Source organism: Sarcophilus harrisii, chromosome 5, assembly GCF_902635505.1.
Source record: "Sarcophilus harrisii chromosome 5, mSarHar1.11, whole genome shotgun sequence".
NCBI classification, from domain to species: domain Eukaryota; kingdom Metazoa; phylum Chordata; class Mammalia; order Dasyuromorphia; family Dasyuridae; genus Sarcophilus; species Sarcophilus harrisii.
The window spans coordinates 231,276,530-231,295,816 of NC_045430.1; the positions used below are offsets into that span (position 1 = coordinate 231,276,530).

The following is a 19,287-nucleotide window of genomic DNA, read 5'->3' on the forward strand; positions in this document are numbered from 1 at the left end:
GAAGTGGTTTGCCATTTCCTTCTGCAGCTCATTTTACAGATTATGCAACTGAGACAAACAGGGTGAAGGGACTTTTCCAGGATCACATAATAAGTGTCTGAGGCCAGATTTGAACACAGGAAGGCATTTTCCTGATTTCAGAACTCTAAGCACTATGGTGCCCAATAGTGTTAATAATAATCTTCTAAATTTTTTGTTTTATGAATTTGTTTTATGAATTGGAATAGGTATATATTGAACTTTTTGAATGTATGATACAGCTTATAGTACAATAAGTAGAAAGCTAGCCTCAAAGTCGGGAAAACCTGAGTGCAAGGCCCACCTCTGACACTGGGTGACTGATGAAGTCACTTAAAGCCTATCAATGTTTGACGCAACTCATCAAGATGGTAAATTGCAGAGAATGGGCTAATCTACATTAGTAGAGTTTACTCTGCTAGGGAAATCACTCATAGGTGTATAGTCCATCTCCCTATCTAACAATGTATCCATCAATAATTCCCTATAAAAATGCAAAACAAAAATATTGACATCTATTTGGTGCTTGGTTTGTGAGTTGTTTTTTATAGGTCAACAACCTTCAACAGAGCAAAAAAAAAAGTCAAAATAGTCAGGTATATACAGCATTAAAATTCAAGATTGTGATTTTTTTTTCTTTAGCTCAGGAAATTGAAAACAGAATGAAAAAATGTTTCTCCTGTCAGTACCAGGAGAGATTACCATAGCTATAAGTACATGTTACATCTATATAGTGATGATTTGGCTGTCATGTAAGCCTTAAAGACTTTTTGAAGGAAGCTTGTTTAAAATAAAAATAAAATTAGAATGCATTACATAGTACTTAACATAGTTGAAAAATAGATCCTTACTATTAGATGCCAGGATTCCAAATACCATGGTGGCGTTTCTTCTGACAATTTTGTCTTCATGTGTAAGCAATTTTGTTAAAGGTTCCACAGCTCCAAGTTCAAGAAGAGTTGTTTTATTTTCCTCACCTAAGATGTACATAAATAAGACTTATAGAATTTGCATTTTATCTTTAGTCTTCTTCACTTTCCTTTGCTCCCTTTCAAATGTCACATCAATTTAGAGTTTTCCCCTCTTATTCTTCCCCCCTCTTTTTCCATTTTTCTGGGTCCATCATCATTTGCTTTCACATATATTTCAACATATTTCAGAGACTTTCTATACTATTAACAGTGTAAAGGATGGAGACACAACAAAACAAAGTTCAACCAAAACAAGCATCCTCCTGCTTTAGAGAAAAGCTGAACAATAATCACTAGATGGGTTTTCCTACATAGAAGGCAATGTGATATTCTAAGAAAAGCACCGTCTTCGAAGTTAACGGTTTCTAGTCCAGATTTTGCTACTGACTCATGATCTTAAGAAAGTCACTTAAACTACTATGTGTTTTACTTTCTTCTGAAAAACAGGAATAACACATCTGACTTCATGGGCTTTTTGAAGAGTTAAGGCAATTTATGGATGTGAAAGCAAACCAAAAGCATTCAATTCTATATAAAATAGAAACTTCTGTGGACGAATCTTTTAGCAAATCCTAGTAAGGAGATCATCAGATAAATAATAAAATTTCTAATGTTAGAAAGTTACAATCTGATCAGTTTGTACCCTGTGTTGTCCTAATAGAATTACTCATTGTAATATCTAAATTGCTTAAACTGTTCAGTTTATACAGTAAATTTTCGACAAGTTTTTAAGATAAATGGTAATTTAAAATTCCCTCATTTTTGTTTGCTTTATCCTTTGCTATTCTTAAGTATTTTTTCCCTTTATTTATCTTTCCCTAGTTACTTCATTCTCAATCACTCAAGACAGTGAAAGAGTTAATTTGTAGATCTCCCAGAGTACTTTCTTAGCTTCTCTCTTCCACACATCATCTCTAAATTTACTGTTGTGAGCAGCATCATATCCTGACCTCTTCCCTTTAGCCACCTACCTCCTAAACAAAAGAAATATTAAGAGAAAGTGACATCTTTTTTTTCCTAACTCCATTTTATTCAATTCTTATTTACTGAAAAGAAAATGAAGTTTTTTCCCCTACTGTAGTCATTTTCTTCATTTAGCTGAAGAAGGAGCTTAATAGAGGAAAACCATATTTTTATTATTGGCTAGTTATCCTCTCTAGAATGCAATTACTAGTCAGAAGGGACTATGGGGTATCCTAACGATGTATTTATTTATGTCACCTATGTAGAGGGTACAGAGGAGGATATTTCAACAGCTCTACTCAATTATAAATAAGATTGTGCAAAAACTTTACTTCTCACCCTCTCCTAAATTGTGTTCCTACTTATGGCATCTCTATGGTTTCTGGGTATTCCTACTTAAGGTTATCTCTATGGCTTCAGTTGATTTCATCAAGGGTCTGGTAGTTTGGAATGGGGACCAGAGCTCTGTTGTTATTTTGATCTTAGATGTTCATAAATAAAAGTGGGATTTCATTGACCAGAAAGACCTAAATAAAGGTAGTTCAAATGATCACCAGTGGTTACCATTATACCTCCAGAATTCCCTTAGTTGCTAAAATGTAATTTTCTTCAAAGCAGAAAAATGCTTTTGAAATGATTATATAGGTCTCTAATGTGATAAAAAAAAAGAACTTAAAAAGAAAAAAAATCACAGAAATACATTTAAAATAACTTACGTGATTTAGATTGTTGCACAAAACCTCTTATTAGGAAAGATAAACTCATATAGCATGTTTGATTATAAATTCAAAACCAGTATTCAAAGGCTCAGTGCATAGAAATAGGAACAAATCATATCTGCTGAGAGTAAGCCTAGCTAAGTTAGGAAAGGCTTATCAACAGAAAGTTAAATATTCAATCACTATAGGTGGTAGTTATAGCAGAGCAGTAAAAAAAAGAAAAAAGACAAAATGACCCTCAGTCCTTTGTGTAAAAAGAGATTTGAGATAGATTTTATGCAGATTTTAGATAACCTATAAACATCAAGTAAGTTGCTCGTGCTCTGAATCAGTGGTCTCCAAACTGTTTTGATTACATAGCCCCCTTATTTAAAAAAAAGAAAACTTGAGACTATGTTCTCTCTATAATATGTATATAAATTAAATATAAATACTATGGTATAATTATATTGATCGTAAAAGTTAAAAAATAACTTTTTAAAAGGATGAGCTAAAAATGAAACAATTGTTTAAACTGCAGTTAGTAAGGAACTACTGGGAATTCCCAATTAGGTGAATGACATGATCAGAACTCTACCTAAGGACTATTAATTTGGCATCTTGTGGAAGACAGATTGAATTGGGGAAAGCTTGAAAGAAGGGAGACCATTGGGAGGGTATAATAGTCCAGGGAGAGATTATGAGAGTCTAAACAAAAGTAGTTGCTATGTGAGAGGAAGAAGAAAAAAGGATGGATATGAGAGAAACCAGCAAGGCTTTACAAATGATTGGATGTGTAGGCTTGAGGGAAGAATAAGGAGTCAACCTAAAAGATTGAAAGGGTAGTGGAAAGAAAAGGGATTGGGGAGTGTTGGATAGTACTGGGTGAGAGGGAGTTTGTGTTGAAGTATGATTAATTATTAAGGAGAGGAGGGGCACAACCCATCTTCTTGGATTTGTTGTTCAATTATCAAATCATGTCAGACTCTTCACAAACCCTTCAAAGTCTGTCCAGCTTCATTGCTTCCATGAAGCTATCTTTCTCATTCACTATTGACTCCTTTTCCTCTTGCCCTCAATCTTTCCAGGGTCTTTTTCAGTGAGTCTCATCTTCTCATTATGTAACCAAAGTTTTTAAGCTTCAGCTTCAGTATTTGACCTCCTAGTGAATAGCCTGAATTAATTTCTTTAAGGATTAATTGATTTGATCTTCTTGCTCTCAAAGGAGTTCTTGAAAGTCTTCACCACCATTTTTCAAAAATGTTGATTCTGTGGTACTCGGCTTTCCTTTTAGTCTAGCTCTCAAAATTAAGCATTACTACTTGAAAACCCCATGTTTTCATTATATGGAACTTTGTCAACAAGGTCATGGCTCTGATTTTTTTTAGCATGCTGTCAAGATTTGATATAGCTTTCCTTCCAAGGAGCAAGTGCTTTTTAATTTCATGATTGTGGTAGCCATTTGAAGTGGTCTTTGAATCCAATAACATGAAATCTAACACCTTCTATTCTCCATATGTTTGCCAGAAGCAATGGGACCAGTTGCCATGATCTTAGTTTTTTTTTTTTTTTATGTTAAGCTTCAACAAAGTTTTTATACTCTCTTCTTTCACCCTCATTATGAGGCTTCTTAATTCTTCACTTTCTGCCATCAAACTGATATCATCTGCATATCCTATATTGTTGATATGTTCTACCAGGAATCTTAATTCTTTTTTTTCCCATCTAGCTTGGCATTTTGTACTCTTCATACAAGTTAAATAAGGCAACAATATATAGCTTTTCCATACTCCTTTCCCAATCTTAAACCAAGTTGTTCAGGTTCAGTTGTCATTATCGCTTCTTGACCCACATATAGGTTCCTTAGGAAACAATTTGGTAATCCCATCTCTTTGGGGACTTGTTACCTTTTTTAGTGATCCATGTAGTTAAAGGTTTAATGTGGTCAGTGAAGCAAAAGTAGATGTTTTTCTGTAATGCCCTTGCTTTTTCCATAATCTATCTAATGTTGGCAATTTAATCTCTAGTTCCTCTGCCTTTTTGAAAATTGGCCTGCTCCTCTGGTAATTCTCAGCTAACATATTGCTGAAGCCTCACTTGCAGAATTTTAAACACATCCTTGCTAGCATATAAAATGAACATGATTGTTCAGTAATTTTTAACATTTTTTCTTTAGGATTGAGATCTAAATTGCTATTTTTCAATCTAGTATCCTCTATTGATTTTCTAAATTTGCTAGCATACTGGGTGCAGCAGCATCTTTTAGAAGGGATTCCAATTAGGTCCATTAGCCTTATTGTTAACAATAGTTCTTAAAGATTAATTGACATAATTCTCCAGGATGTTTAGTTCTAGAGAGTAATCATAGCATCACAATTACTATTTTTCTTCTATAGTTCTATATATTCTAGCCATCTCTTCATAATCTTTTCTACTTCTGGTAGTCCCTACTATTTATATATTTATTTCATCATGCCCATTTTTCCATGAAACACTCATGATATCTCCATTTCTTGATGAATTTTTATCTTTCCAATTATATTGTTTTATTCTATTTCTTTGCATTGCTCATTTAAGAAAATGTCTTATATCTTGTTGATATTCTCTAGAATCCTGTATTTATCCAGGTATTATCTTTCATTTTCTCCTTTACTTTTATCTTTCTTTGCTCATCAGACAGTCATTTTGCTTTTTTTATTCTTCCTTCTCCTTGGAAAGTTTTTTGTTGCTACCTCCCATGGATGTAGTCAAAAAGGAGATGGAAAGATTAAATATTGACTTCTTGGGTGTCAGTGAACTCTTTTATTGACTGAGGGTTACTTCATTTCTTCCAAAGGATTCTCGCCCACAGTAGTTTATGTAGTGATAACTTGAATTAAATTTACCTGTTCTCATCTATTTAAGTTTACTGACACCCAAGAAGTCAATATTTAATTTTTTCATCACTCATCTGACCACATCCAGCTTATCTTGATTAAAAAATCTTACATTCCAGGTTCCTAGACTATAGTGATCTTTATAGCATTAGACTTTCCTTTCATCACCAGACATATTTGCAGCTCAGCTTCCTCTTAGTTTGGGCCCAGGCACTTTATTATTATTTTATTAATACTGTTCTCCACTCTTTGCTACCACTAGTGTGTTAGATCTTTTGACTGGAGAGGTTCATCTTCTGATGTCATCTCTTTTATTATTATTATTTTCTTAGCAAAAATACCAGAATAGTTTGCCATTTCCTTCTCCAACGTCCTTTTGTCTAATATTCTCCTCCACCTTTTGTCAGAACTGCCTGTGGTGGCCTGTTCATCTTAAGATAATCCATGCCTCACCATTTCATTGAGTGATGCAGGCCCCTCCACCATGACTAATGATCCCAAAAGAGTTTTCTTAGATAGTTTACCCCTATCATAGTAATGCATATATTGACACAACACCTACTTTGAAGGCAATTGCCCTAAATGAGAAACTGTGGGAGGAATTAAATGACAGCAGAATATGTAAATTATAACTATGTGGAAGGATGGCTCACAGATTCTCCTTGGAGATAAAAAGGCAATAAAGTTCATTTGTGGTGTATCCAAAGGCATAAGCAACATCATTTCATGGGATATGGGACAATCTCAGATTGCTTAAAAGCAAAGGTTCTCCACAACAATTGAGTTCTATTATTTTTAAGTCTTTTGTTTGGAGTATTTACACCAACTCTTTTTGGAAGTTATGCTCCTTGATAGTGGGTTCCTAGTTCCCTCATAAAGTTCTGTTTTGGGTTCTCTTATTTTCTCTATATTTTTTGACTTGGTGATCTCAGCATCTCCTGTGAATTTAACTATCATCTTTATCCATCACGTTTATAAGTAGGAGAATAATTTATAAATAAACAAGGCAATATATTGGAATAAATTGCCTAAAAGATTTATGGATAAGAGAAGGATTTATGAATAAAGAGAGCACCATGGATATAAAATGGATAATTTTGATTATATTAAATTAAAAAGGAATTGTACAAATAAAACCAACTGTAGCCAAGATTAGAAGAAAGTATAAAATTGAGGGAACAATTTTATAGACAGAGTTTCTCAGACAAAGGCGATCATAGCCGACACTAATACACTGTTAGTGGAACTGTGAACCAATCCAACTATTTTGGAAGTAACAACCAAAGAGTTATAAAACTATATCTTTTGACTCATCACTACCACTATTAGGTCTGTTTCCCATTGTGATCCGGGAAAAAGAAAAAAAAAAACTTTATGTTCTAAAATTTATAGCAGCTTTCTTTGTAGTAGCAAAAAATTACAAACTGGAGAAATGCCCATCAATTGGAGAATGGCTAAATAAGTTGTGGAGTATAATTATGATGGAATACTTCTGGGTGTAAGAAATGCTGAGCAGATTGACTTTTTAAAAGCATGGAAAGACTTGCATGAAATAACGCAGAGTGAAACAAGTAACCAAAAGAACAGTGTATTTAGACACCAAAATTGCTTGAAAAATAACAAGGAAGACTAAGCTATTCTGAATAATATGAATATTCAAGTCATCTACAAAGGAAAATGCTAACCACTTTCACAGAAAAAAACTGATATATGGAAGTATGCCTTGCATAGTTTCCTGCATATACACAGACATATGAGTGTTAAAATTTTGGGAGTACATGTGTGAAAATTTTGACCTTCTCTTATGTGATATTGGGATGAAGAAAGGAAAGCAGCTCAGAACTCAAAATGAAAGAAAAAATACATTTTCAAAAAGAAAATTAGATGGATCTGTGCACTCATCAATGTGAGAATTCCCTGCAGTGAGACAAAGCACAACATCATTCTTGCCTGCTCAAGTGGAGCAATTCTTATCCATGTCCTCCTTCAGTTTTATAAGCATCACAATCACACTAAGAAATTGGTTTGTCTGTTTCCCAACATCTGCTCCTAATTAAGTTAGGCTTTCTTTCTTTAAAAAATATTGAGATCATACTTGAATCTTGCTTTTCTCGGTACATTAAAGCTTCAAGCTGCTGACACAGATTCCTAGTTGTTTAAATTCAAAGCAACCACAAGGAACTCTCTGATGGGTGGCTGGTGAATCGTGATGAGCAATCAGAGAGCTTCCCTCAAGTGGACCAACTCATGGTATCCAGAATGCCTATGCTGGTTGAATAACCTTCTGTTGTGATTAGCAAATCTTTTTAAACTTTTGGATGACCTTTGAGTTTCTCATTACGTTCCAAAACTTGAACCAAAATGCACCTGAGTTAGGTTCATTTCTTTTTCTTATCATATGATTAGTCTCATGAATTTTTAGTGATGTTCCTTAAGCTACTTTTCATGATTCCGGTTTGTAATGCATTGAAATCTGCTCCTCCATGCCATGTGCCTCTTCAGTGTCTTTTGGATGACCCACAGTTTCAATTCTTTGGAGTAGTGTTATATAACTTGAAATCATTCAACAATACTGCAAGAATGTTGGTATTAAAAAGATGGACCTTTGATCCAGGGAGTAGTTTGGGGTCATTAAAAGAACCTTCAATTTCCCAAAAACAATCCAGTCTGCTTTTCTCTTCTTGAATTTTGGACCCAGTGATTGCTAATTTACAAAATATAAAAACTGATGGACAAGCTAATAGATTGTTTATTCAACTAGATATCATAGTTTGGACAATAATTGCTCTTTATGTTTTTGTTTTTTCTTTCACAGATCTACCTAAAGAAATTATGGATCTCATTTAGGAGGCTCCACAATATTTTGAGAATAGATGCAATTAAAACAATGTTATACATGTAATTTGGAGCATCTGGAAGGCCTTGCCATCTACAAAGAATCTTCCTCTGATTCAAGCTCTGCTGAAGTTCTTCCATGACACTGGCACACAGGCAGTAATGTTTCATTTTGTGTCTAAATCTTATCTTTAATATTATTTAATTATCTTTTAATATTATTTTTATATTGCATGAATATTGTATAATTTTGATAATAAACACTTGAGAGATGTCTTGTTAGAGAGAAAATTTAAAGTGACATTTTGCTGAGCTGAATCAAATGCTTTTAAAACAGCCAGCAAAGGTTAGCATAGTGGGAAATTATTCCTTTCAGTCAGTTGTGTGATCATAAAAATGTGGTCCACTCTTCCCTATTCAAACCTTTATGCTCTCATGTTATGTGCATTATTCCCATAAAGATTTTGTAGAAATGGATAAGTAGACATATGGACTAAAAGGCATTGATTTCTTAACTTTTTAAAAGAGTAAAGCCTAATATATTTTCTAATCATTTGATATCTTCACTCTTAGATATTCTTACTAATATCATACATTATAATGAATATTACTATATTGAACATTTAAATATTGTTGACATTTAATTCAAAACTTGAAGGACACATTATCCTTAGTGTAAGTATTCCACACATACTTCAATAGATATTCATCATTGTTAGAATGTAGATGATTGTAGATCTCAGTAGAATTAGTACAGTAGAAAAAGTATAGTAGAAAAAGAATTTGCCAACTGGTCTTTCTGGCCAAAAGCCTTCACAGCTATAACTTGCCTGATATTCATGAGACTGACTTGCCATCTGTTATTGAGCCTATATTCAAAATTTTTTACTACTTTGATCTTCCAGCACCTGTGTTCCCTTAGAATAGTCTTCCAAAATTCAGGGTAACCTCTGTCTCAATTTGTTTTAAGATCCTGAGTGAGATCTGTTACAGTGATAGTAATAGTGATATGTATATCTGTTAACAAAGAACAGCTAGCTACTTCAGAAAGTCAGTGACTTCTCAGAGAAGGAGGGGATCCTCTTTAATGATACACAACAAAGAAAAGGTCTTGGTAGGTACAGAGAAAAGATGATAGGTTATAGGGTTGAGGCAGGGATTTATCTGACTACAAACAGAATTGATGTCTCTTTAGAAGAGATAAAAATTCCTTTACACAAAGACAAGAATATTTAGACAATTATGATTCAAAATATCTCTTCAGGATAATAATTTTGTAGGGCTAAACAAATAAATATTTTAGGGGACAAAGGCATGAGAAATAACAACCTTTCCTTTAAACTAATTTGTTTTTTTTTATTAAAGCTTTTTATTTTCAAAACATATCAATAATTTTGAACATTTACCCTCATAAAATCTTGTGTTCCAATTTTTTCCCTCCCTTCCTTCAACTCCCTCCCCTAGACAGCAAGTAATCCAATATATGTTAAACATGTAAAATTCTTCTATACAAATGAGAAAGAAAACAAATTGCAAGCAAACAACAATAAAAAGAGTGAAAATCATATATTTTGATCCACACTCAATCCACATAGTCCCCTCTCTGAGTGCAAGTGGCTCTTTCCATTCAAGACTGTCCTGAATCACCTCATTATTAAAGAGAGCCATGTTCATCAGAAATGATCATCACATAATCTTCTTGCTGCTGTGTACTGTTTTCTTGATTCTACTCACTTCACTTAGCATCAGTTCATTAAGTCTCTCCAGGCCTCACTGAAATCATCCTGCTGATCATTTCTTATAGACCAATAATATTCCATAACATTCATGGTATAATAAGTTATACCATAATCTGTTCAGCCATTCCTCAACTGATAGGCTTCCCCAATTTTTTGCCACTACAAAAAGGGCTGCTATAAACAGTTTTACACACACAGATTCTTTTCCCTTATTTATGATCTATTTAGGATACAGGCTCAGTAGAAACACTGCTAGATCAGAGTATGCAGAGTTTGATAGCCCTTTGGGCATAGTTCCATATTGCTCTCCAGAATGGTTGGATCAATTCACAACTCCACCAATAATATATCAGTGTCTCAGTTTTCCCACATCCCCTCCAACAATCATCATTATTTTCTCCTGTCATTTTAGTCAATCTGAGAGGTGTGTAGTGGTATCTCGGAGTTGTCTTAATTTGTATTTCTCTGGTCAATAGTGATTTAGAGTACCTTTTCAAACTTATCTTGGTATAGGGTGCTAGGTGTGGGTCAATGCCTAGTTTCAAACTAATTTCCAATTTTCCCAACATTTTTTGTCAAATAGTGAGGTTTATCAAACATTAGAATACTATAGTCATTGACTATTGTGTCTTGTGAACCTAATCTATTCCACTGATCAACTATTCTATTTCTTAACCAGTACCAAATGATTTTGATGACCACTGCTTTATAATATAGTTTGGCAATGGTTCTAGTTTATCCCCATTACATATGATGCTTGCTAATGGTTTTAAATAGATGCTACTGATAGTGTTATGGAAAACTGCATTTATTGCTATACTCTTTAGTGTTTTAAATAGGAATGCTTTTCTGCATGCATTGAGATAATCATATGTTTTTTGTTTGTTTGGTTATTGATGTAATCAATTTTGATAATAGTTGTCCTAATATTGAACCAGTCTTGAATTTCTGGTATAAATCCTACTTAGTCATGATGTATTATCCTGAGGATCACTTCTTGTAATCACTTTGCTAATAATTTATTTAATATTTCTGCAACAATATTCATGAGGGAAATTGGCCTATAATTTTCTTTCTTTGTTTTGAGCCTATCTGGTTTAGTTATCAGCATCATATCTGTGTCATAAAAGGAATTTGGTAGAACTCCTTTTCTTTCCAAATAGTTTGCACAGTATTGTAATTAATTGTTCTTTAAATGCTTGTAAGAGTTCACATGTAAATTCATCTGGCCCTGGAGATTTTTTCTTAGGGAGTTGATTAATACCTTGTTCATTTTTTTTTTCTAAAATGGGACTATTTAATTTATCTCCTCCTCAATTAATCTGGGTAATCTATATTTTTGTAAATATTCATCAATTTCATTTAGATTATAAAATTTTATTGGCCTGGAGTTGGGCAAAGTAGCTCCTAATTGTTGCTTTAATTTTCTCTTCATTGATGGAAAATTCACCTTTTTCATTTTGATATTAACAATTTTTTTCAATCAAATTAATTAAAAGCTTTTCTAGTTTGTTTTTTTCTCCACAAAACTATTTTTATTTTTCTTGCTTTCTAAATTAATCTTAACTAATCTCCCCTTTTATTTTCAGAATTTTGAATTTGATATTTAATTGGGGGGTTTTAATTTTTTCTTTTTCTAGCTTTTTAAATTTTCAATTCATTGACCTTCTCCTTCCTCTATTTTATGCAAGTAAGCAACTAGAAATATAAAACTTTCTCTAAGAACTGCTTTGGCTGCATCCCATAAATTTTGGCATGGGCATATTATTGTCTCATTATTGTCATTCTCTTGGATGAAATTATCAATTGCGTCTAAGATTTGTTATTTCACCCACTCATTATTTGTGATTAGATTGTCCAGTTTTGGTCTATTTTTCCATGGCCCTTTATTACATATAATTTTTATCACATCATAATGAATTTCTGTATTTGATTTGGTTTTTATTCCCTAATACATAGCAATTTTTGTGTAGATTCCATGTGCCACCGAGAAAAAAGGGGTATTCCTTTCTATCGCCATTCAATTTTCTATAAAGGTCTATCATACCTAAATTTTCTAAAATTCTATTTACCTCCTTAATTTCTTATTTATTTTGTGGTTTGATTTACCTAGTTTTCAGAGAGCATCATTGAGAATCCCCCCCACTAGCATAGTTTTGCTATCTAATTCTTCTTTCAACTCTCTTAACTTCTCTTTGGATACTATACCACTTGGTGTATATGTAATTTAGTATTGATATGTATTGTACCCTCTAGCAAAATGAAGTTTCCTTCCTTAGCTCTTTTAATTAGATTTATTTTTGGTTTTGCTTGATCTGAGATCAGGATTTCTTTCTTTTTTTTTTTATTTCAGCTGAAGCATAATAGATTCTTCTTCATCCTTTTACCTTTACTCTGTATGTTTCACTTTGCTTTAAATGTGTTTCTTGGAAGCAACATGTTGTAGAACTATGGCTTTTAATTCAATCAGCTTTGTTTTATGGTAGAATTTGTCCCATTCACATTTACAGTTAAAATTACTATTTCCCAACATTTTATTTTCCCCTAAATTATATTTTTCTCTTTTCTTTCCTCTTTTCCCCCATCCCCAGTGTTTTGCATCTGAACACCACCTCCCTCCCTTGTATAGCCTTTCCTCCCTTCTTATCCCTTTCTTCTACTTCTGTTCCCCTTTATATTAGCCTCCCTCTTTAATTTCCCCTTTCCTCTCTTACTTCCTTATAGGGTGAGACAAGTTTCTCTGTGAAGCCAAATATGTTTGATATTCTCTCTTTGAGCCAAATCCAATGAGAGTAAGGTTCACACAATATTTACTCTTCCTTCTCTTTCTCAATTGCAATAGGACTTTTTTGCCTCTGCATGAGATGTAATTTACCCTTTTACTCTTCTTTCAGTACAATCCCCTTTCCTCCTCTAGCTCCTTTTTCATATCATCACAATAAAATCAAATGATATCTACAACTTCTATGTGTGCCCATAACATACAGTTCTCAAGAGTTAAATATATTATCTTCCCATATAGGGATAAAAAGTTTTTAACTTTTACAAGAAAGTTATATTTTTCTTTCCTTTTTATCTTTTTTTAAGCTTCTCTTGAGTTCTATATTTGAAGATCAAATTTTCTGTTCAGCTCTAGTCTTTTCACCAGAAATTAATGAAATTCACCTTTTTCATTGAATGTCCATCTTTTCTCCTGAAAAGATAATGCTTAATTTTGCTGGACAGTTGGTTCTCAACTGCAATCCAAGTTCCTTTGCTTTCAAAATATAGTATTTCAAGCTTTTTTGATTCTTTAAAATAGAAGCTGCTAGGCCCTAAGTAATCCTGATTGTTGCTCTTCAATATATGAATTGTTTCTTTCTGGCTGCCGGCAATATTTTCTCCTTGATCTGATAATTCTGAAATTTAGCTATGATATTCCTTGAAGTTTTCATTTTGGGGTCTCTTTTAGGAGGTTATTGGTGAATTCTTTTGATGGCTATTTTATCCTCTGGTTCTAACACATCAGGATAGTTTTCTTAGATGATTTCCTGAAAGATATTGTCTAGGCTCTTTTTTTTTTTTTTATCATGGTTTTCAGGAAGTCCAGTAATTCTTAAGTTTGACACTGCTAGATCTATTTTCTAGGTCAATTGTTTTTCCCACTGATAGGTTATTTTACATTTTTTTCTATTTTTTTTGTTTTGTTTGACTCATTCTTGATATCTTATTGAGTCAATCACTTCAATTCTAAGTTTTAGCAAATTATTTTCTTTAGTTAGCTCTCTTATCTATTTTATAATTGAACTTTTAAATGAGTTCTGTTGTTTATTGGACTTCTTTCCATTTCATAAATTCTGTTTTTCAATGAATTGGTTCCTTTTTCCATTTCATCAAATCTATTTTGTAAGGAGTTACTTGTTTTGTAAGTCCATTTCTCTAAATCTATTTTAAGGAGTTTTCTTAAGAATATTTCAGTGTTTCCTTTTCCAAACTCTCCTGTAAATTTCTCATTTTCTTTCCCCATTTTTCTTTTAACTCTTTTAAGATCCTTGTGAGATGAAGATCAACTCTTTGGGGTTTCATCTGGAGTTGATTTGCCTTCAATGTTCTCAGGATTTGAGATCTGTTCTTCTATTTCTCCATAAAAGCTATCTATGGTCAGAGCTTTTTTTTTTTTTTTTTTTTTTTTTCCTTTTTCTCATTTTTAAAAGGTAGAGGTCTGCTCTTAAGGCAAAGGGGAGATTGTCCCAGACCAAAATAGTCAATGCTATTAATGCTGTTGTATTTTGACTAAGAGCTTCCTGGTAGATTCCCCAGTGTGCTGACACCATACCATCCATGGTCTCTGTGCTATGCACGTGTTTAGCTGCCTCCCCACATGCCCAATTGAAACAGACCTTTTCTTAAGTTCTTCTTAAATATATTCTTCTGAAAATTTGTTACACTCCAAATATTTGTGTGTTCTGTCACTCCAAAACCAGTTCAGAGGCTTAATTTTGTGTTGATCTTTTAAAGGGAAGTCGGGAAGAGCTCAAAGACCTGTCTACTCTCCACCATCTTGGCTCCATCCCTTAAACTAACTTTAAGTTAATTCAGAGGAAGGACTGAATTCCTGAGCCCAGCTCAAGTATCTAGCAATGTGGCTTAAGCAGTCATACAAAGTAATACCAAACAGGATAAATTTGGGTTCACATTTACTAAGATTAATAGTAGTTCAGACAATGCTTCAAAATGTCAAAACAAGACCATGTAATTCAATCCAATACATATTTATTAAGAACTACTCTGAGCAAGGAATTGTGGTCAGGGTGAGGGAAACACTCTGTCCTCAAGGAACTTACATTTTCCTAGGGTTATGCAACATGGAAACAGATTAGTCAACTCAAAATATGTACAAAGTAATAAAAAGTAATTTTATAGGAAGACAGCACTAACCACTAGAAGATCAGGAAAGCTCTCTTGTAATAAGTGGTATTTGAGCTGTGTTTTGGAGATAGGAATTCTATCTTGCAGGAATGAGGAAGAAATCTATTCCTTTGTGCAAAGACAGAGATAAGCAGTGAAATTCCAGGTGTGAAAAATAGCTATGAGGTCTGAGGAGGGGAATAAGACAAAGATTTAAAAGGTTAGTGGGAGCTATATTGAAGTGTACTTTTAAATTTTCAGGCATAGCTGTTTTGTTTCTTATCCCAAAGAAACAGGGAACTATTCAAGATTTTTCTTAGGGGAGTAATATATGCTTTAAGAGAATCAATTTAGCAGCTGGCTATAGGAGAGAAACCAGGGAAGCAGAGAAGCAAATAGGAAATTCTCTTAATAGTCTAAATGAAAGATTATGAGGCTCCAGTTTAGGGTAGCGATTATGTAACTAGAGCACATGGATAGATGGAGATAAAACTGGCTAAAATTGGCAAGTAATGGAATTTGGGGATTAAGAGAAATGGGACAATCAAAGAAGAATTTAAGGGTGAGAACCTAGTTGACTGGAAAGATTCTTGTGTCCTCTGTCAAACAGGGTGATTAGGATATGCTTTCATCCAAGAGATGAAGATGGCAAAGTAACAATTTTTTTGTTATCATATGTTAAATGTAAAGTATTTTTAAGGTAAATAGAATTCTGAATGCATTAATTTTCACACAAAAAAATCTGTATGCTATAATGAAAAGTCAGGGCTTTTTATTCAATATTGAAATTATACCAACTGTTTATATGATTCATATAGACCTAATAATTTTCTCATGTGAAATAATAAAGAATTAGATCAGAAGCTGTAAATTGTTAATTAATTCTCTGAAGGACTATGTTAAATGAAACCTGATTCTCCTAAAAGAATTTGATAAGGAATAAGTTAATCATGGCATAAAAATGGAGCTTATCATATTATAAATATTCTAAAAGTAACTAACCTATAAAGAAAGACAAAGGGAAAAACAAACCTTTTAAGGCAAATTTATAAATGGCTTCACATGCTTTAGCCAAAATTTCTTCTTCTGTAGAATTAAGCATTAACACCACTGTTGCTGCCTTTTTACTTTCAATTGTCAATGGATCAAACTGAAATAAAAATAGTAATATTTCACTAACAAATAATCTTTAGAATGTATCACATAAACAAAATTAAAGATTTCTAGAAATACTTAATTGAATGTGGCAAAATTGTTGGCTATCTGAGGAACCACAGCAGCTGACAGACAAGCTTGGGAAGTAGAAATCCAGAACCTGAGGGCTTTTGCTATGCAAAGATTATGGCCCATCTAATGAATTTTCAAAAAATTTCTAGAAATAGGGAATAGATTATAAGCTTCAGAAGATATAGTCAGTGGCCACTTTGAGTGAATTTAATTTGTTTAAAAATTAATAATTTTCTTGTTTTACATCATCATTATTTATATATATATATACATATATATAGTGTGTGTCTGTGTCTGTGTGTATAATGTATATATGCATATATATGTGTAAACATATTTCTCCCTAGAATTAAATCCTTCCTTGTAACAGAGAAAAACAAACATTAATAATGAACATGAAATTATTTGATATCATGGAGCATTCTGTCCCTTGGTTTTCTTGTCTCTCTAGCAAGAGGGGGGTGGTATGTTTCATTTTTTTGTTCTTCAAGACCAAGTTTGGTTATTACAGCTTTCTAGAAGTCAGTGGATTTTTATGCACATTATTATTAACAATTGTGTTTGTTATTTCATGCAACAGAACATACAAAATCTTTCTACCTTTCTCCGATTTCCTCATATTTGTCATTATTTATAGCTCAATGATATTCCATTTCATTTCCATACCACAGTTTGTACAGCCGTTTCCCAGTCAGTGGGCACCCACTTTCAGAATATCATAGCATTTGAGAGTGAGAAAGGATCTCAGTGGATATCTAGTTTAACCTTACACAAAAGCAATCTCTACTACAATGTGCCCCAAAATCAGTCATTCAAGCAAATCTTTAAAGACCCCCCAGAGACAGAACACCCACTATTTTGATCCATTTTACTTTTAGTAGAGCTATAATTGTTAGGGAGCTTTTTTTTTTTTTTTTTACAGCAACCCTGTGCAACTATTCCATGGTTCCTGACTCTTCCCTCTTCTAGGTGATAACCCTTTAAATACTCAAAAATAGGCATCATAAAGGCCTCATTTGTAAAATATATAGAGAATTGACTCAAATTTATAATAATATAAGCCATTCTCCAACTGATAAATGGTCAAAGGATATAAACAGACAGTTTTTAGATGAAGTTAAAATCATTTCTAGTCATGTGAAAAAAATGTTTTAAATCACTATTGATCAAAGAAATGCAAATTAAGACAACTCTGAGGTACTACTTCACACCTCTCAGATTGGCTAAGATGACAGGAAAAGATAATGATGAATGATGGAGGGAATGTGGGAAAACTGGGGCATTGATACATTGTGAGTAGACTTGTGAAGTGATCCAACCATTCTGGAGATCAATACAGAACTATGCCCAAAGGTCTATCAAACTGTACATAACCTTTGATTTGGCAGTTTTTCTACTGAGCCTGCATCCTAAAGAGATCATAAAAAAGCAAAAGGACCCACATGTGCAAAAATGTTTGTGGCAGCCCTTTTTGTAGTGCCAAGGCCCCAGAAATTGAGTAGATGCCCATCAGTTGGAGAATGGCTGAATAAATTATGTTATATGAATGTGATAGAATATTATTGCTCTATGAAAAATGATCAGGATTTCAGAGGAGTCTGGAAGACTTACATGAACTGAAGTGAAGTGAGTAGAACCAAGATAGTATTGTACACAGCAACAACAGTATTATCCAATGAACAATTCTGTTAGCCATGGCTCTTTTCCACAGTAAGATAGTTCAGGCCAATTCTAATAGAACTGTGATAGAGAAAGCTATCTGCATCCAGGAGGACGACCATGGGGTCTGAGTGTGGATCACAACACAGTATTTTCACTTATTTGTTGTTTGATTGCATGTAGTTTTCTGTCTCATCTATTTTTCTTCTATAGCATGGTAAATATGGACATATGTATAGAAGAATTGCACATATTTAACATGTATTTGATTACTTGAGTCTAGGTGAGGGGTTGGGGGAAGGGAGGAAGATAAAAATTTGGAATACAAGGTTTTGTAAGGGTGAATTTTGAAAACTGCATATATTTTGAAAATAAAAAGCTTTAAAAATAGTTTTCATGTCTGTTCTTTAGTCTATGTGTTTGCTAAATTACTTAGTATTATCATTTTTATGCAGTGTTTCAAGGTTTGCAAAATGCTTTACAATTATTTCTATTTTATCCTCATAACACTCTTAGGAATGGAGATCATACTATCTTCATTTTTACTTAGGAGAAAAATGAGGTGGAAAGAGTTTAAATGACGGGCCAGGTCACACAATAATAAATATGGATTCTCCATCATGAGTTTCCTCTCTACTGTATAAAACAACTCTATGTGCTACTATACACCATAGATATCTGCATGTGATCCAAACAACCATAAATAATAATAATATTAATAATATTATATGTGTATATATAAATGTATATTAGGTATAATCTGATAGATGTTATATAATATATGCTCATAAACTGACTGTACTGTATTTATACAGTCAATGTAGTTTTCAAGAATAGCAAACTCTTAAATGGGGAAGAGGGGAAAGGGAAGTAGATGTAGACTATTACAGGCATAAATGATGACTTTTCTCTTTTCCTGTTCTTTGGGGTTACAGGAAGGACGCTGCGGGGAAGAGTAAAAGCTTCATTTTTTAGAGTGTTATACACTAGAAGTATGGGGAAGAATATACAAATCATTAGCTCTAAATTATAAGAGATAAAAACTGGGAGCTGGGAGCAGGTGAGTCACTTGTATGCAGCTGGGCTGGAGAAGAGCAATGCCAAGTGATGGCAGCAGGTAAAGCTTTGGCTGTCTGATCAATTCCTAAGGACTTCTGCCTGACCTAAGGCCCCGTATTTGGGGGTCATGACAACCTCATGTGACTCTGCAGATGAGCAAGGGTGGCAATCATAATTTAAGAAGCCAAAGGCAGGAAAGACCAAGATTGAGAGAGGATGTTAAAGAAGTCTTCACTGAAGAAGTTCTAACTCTTCAACTATGTTGCAGAAATTCCAATACTGATGCTTTTAATTTGGTTCCTTTCTACTGGACTTGGATTTAGATTCCGCTTATATCCTTCTTTATATTATAATA

At 33.3% G+C, this 19,287-nt stretch overlaps 1 protein-coding gene and 1 long non-coding RNA gene across 6 annotated transcripts in view; one reads left to right on the plus strand and one right to left on the minus strand.

The window, feature by feature from the left end:
- LOC116419465 overlaps positions 1-19,287 on the plus strand; it is a 132,800-nt gene that overhangs the window by 108,685 nt on the left and 4,828 nt on the right. For both annotated transcript variants that reach the window (XR_004229791.1, XR_004229792.1), the window contains 2 exons: positions 8,342-8,520; positions 18,809-18,933. This is a non-coding gene — a long non-coding RNA (uncharacterized LOC116419465). The remainder of the gene's footprint in view (positions 1-8,341; positions 8,521-18,808; positions 18,934-19,287) is intronic.
- Positions 1-19,287, minus strand: part of ARMC3 (armadillo repeat containing 3) — a 131,822-nt gene that overhangs the window by 98,688 nt on the left and 13,847 nt on the right. For 3 of the 4 annotated variants that reach the window (XM_031939869.1, XM_031939868.1, XM_012551246.2), the window contains exons 3-4: positions 16,020-16,137; positions 870-995 (exon numbers count right to left, since the gene is read on the minus strand). In XM_031939869.1, the coding sequence (XP_031795729.1) occupies positions 870-995; positions 16,020-16,137 (244 nt within the window). The remainder of the gene's footprint in view (positions 1-869; positions 996-16,019; positions 16,138-19,287) is intronic. The other variant, XM_031939870.1, reaches the window with a different exon arrangement.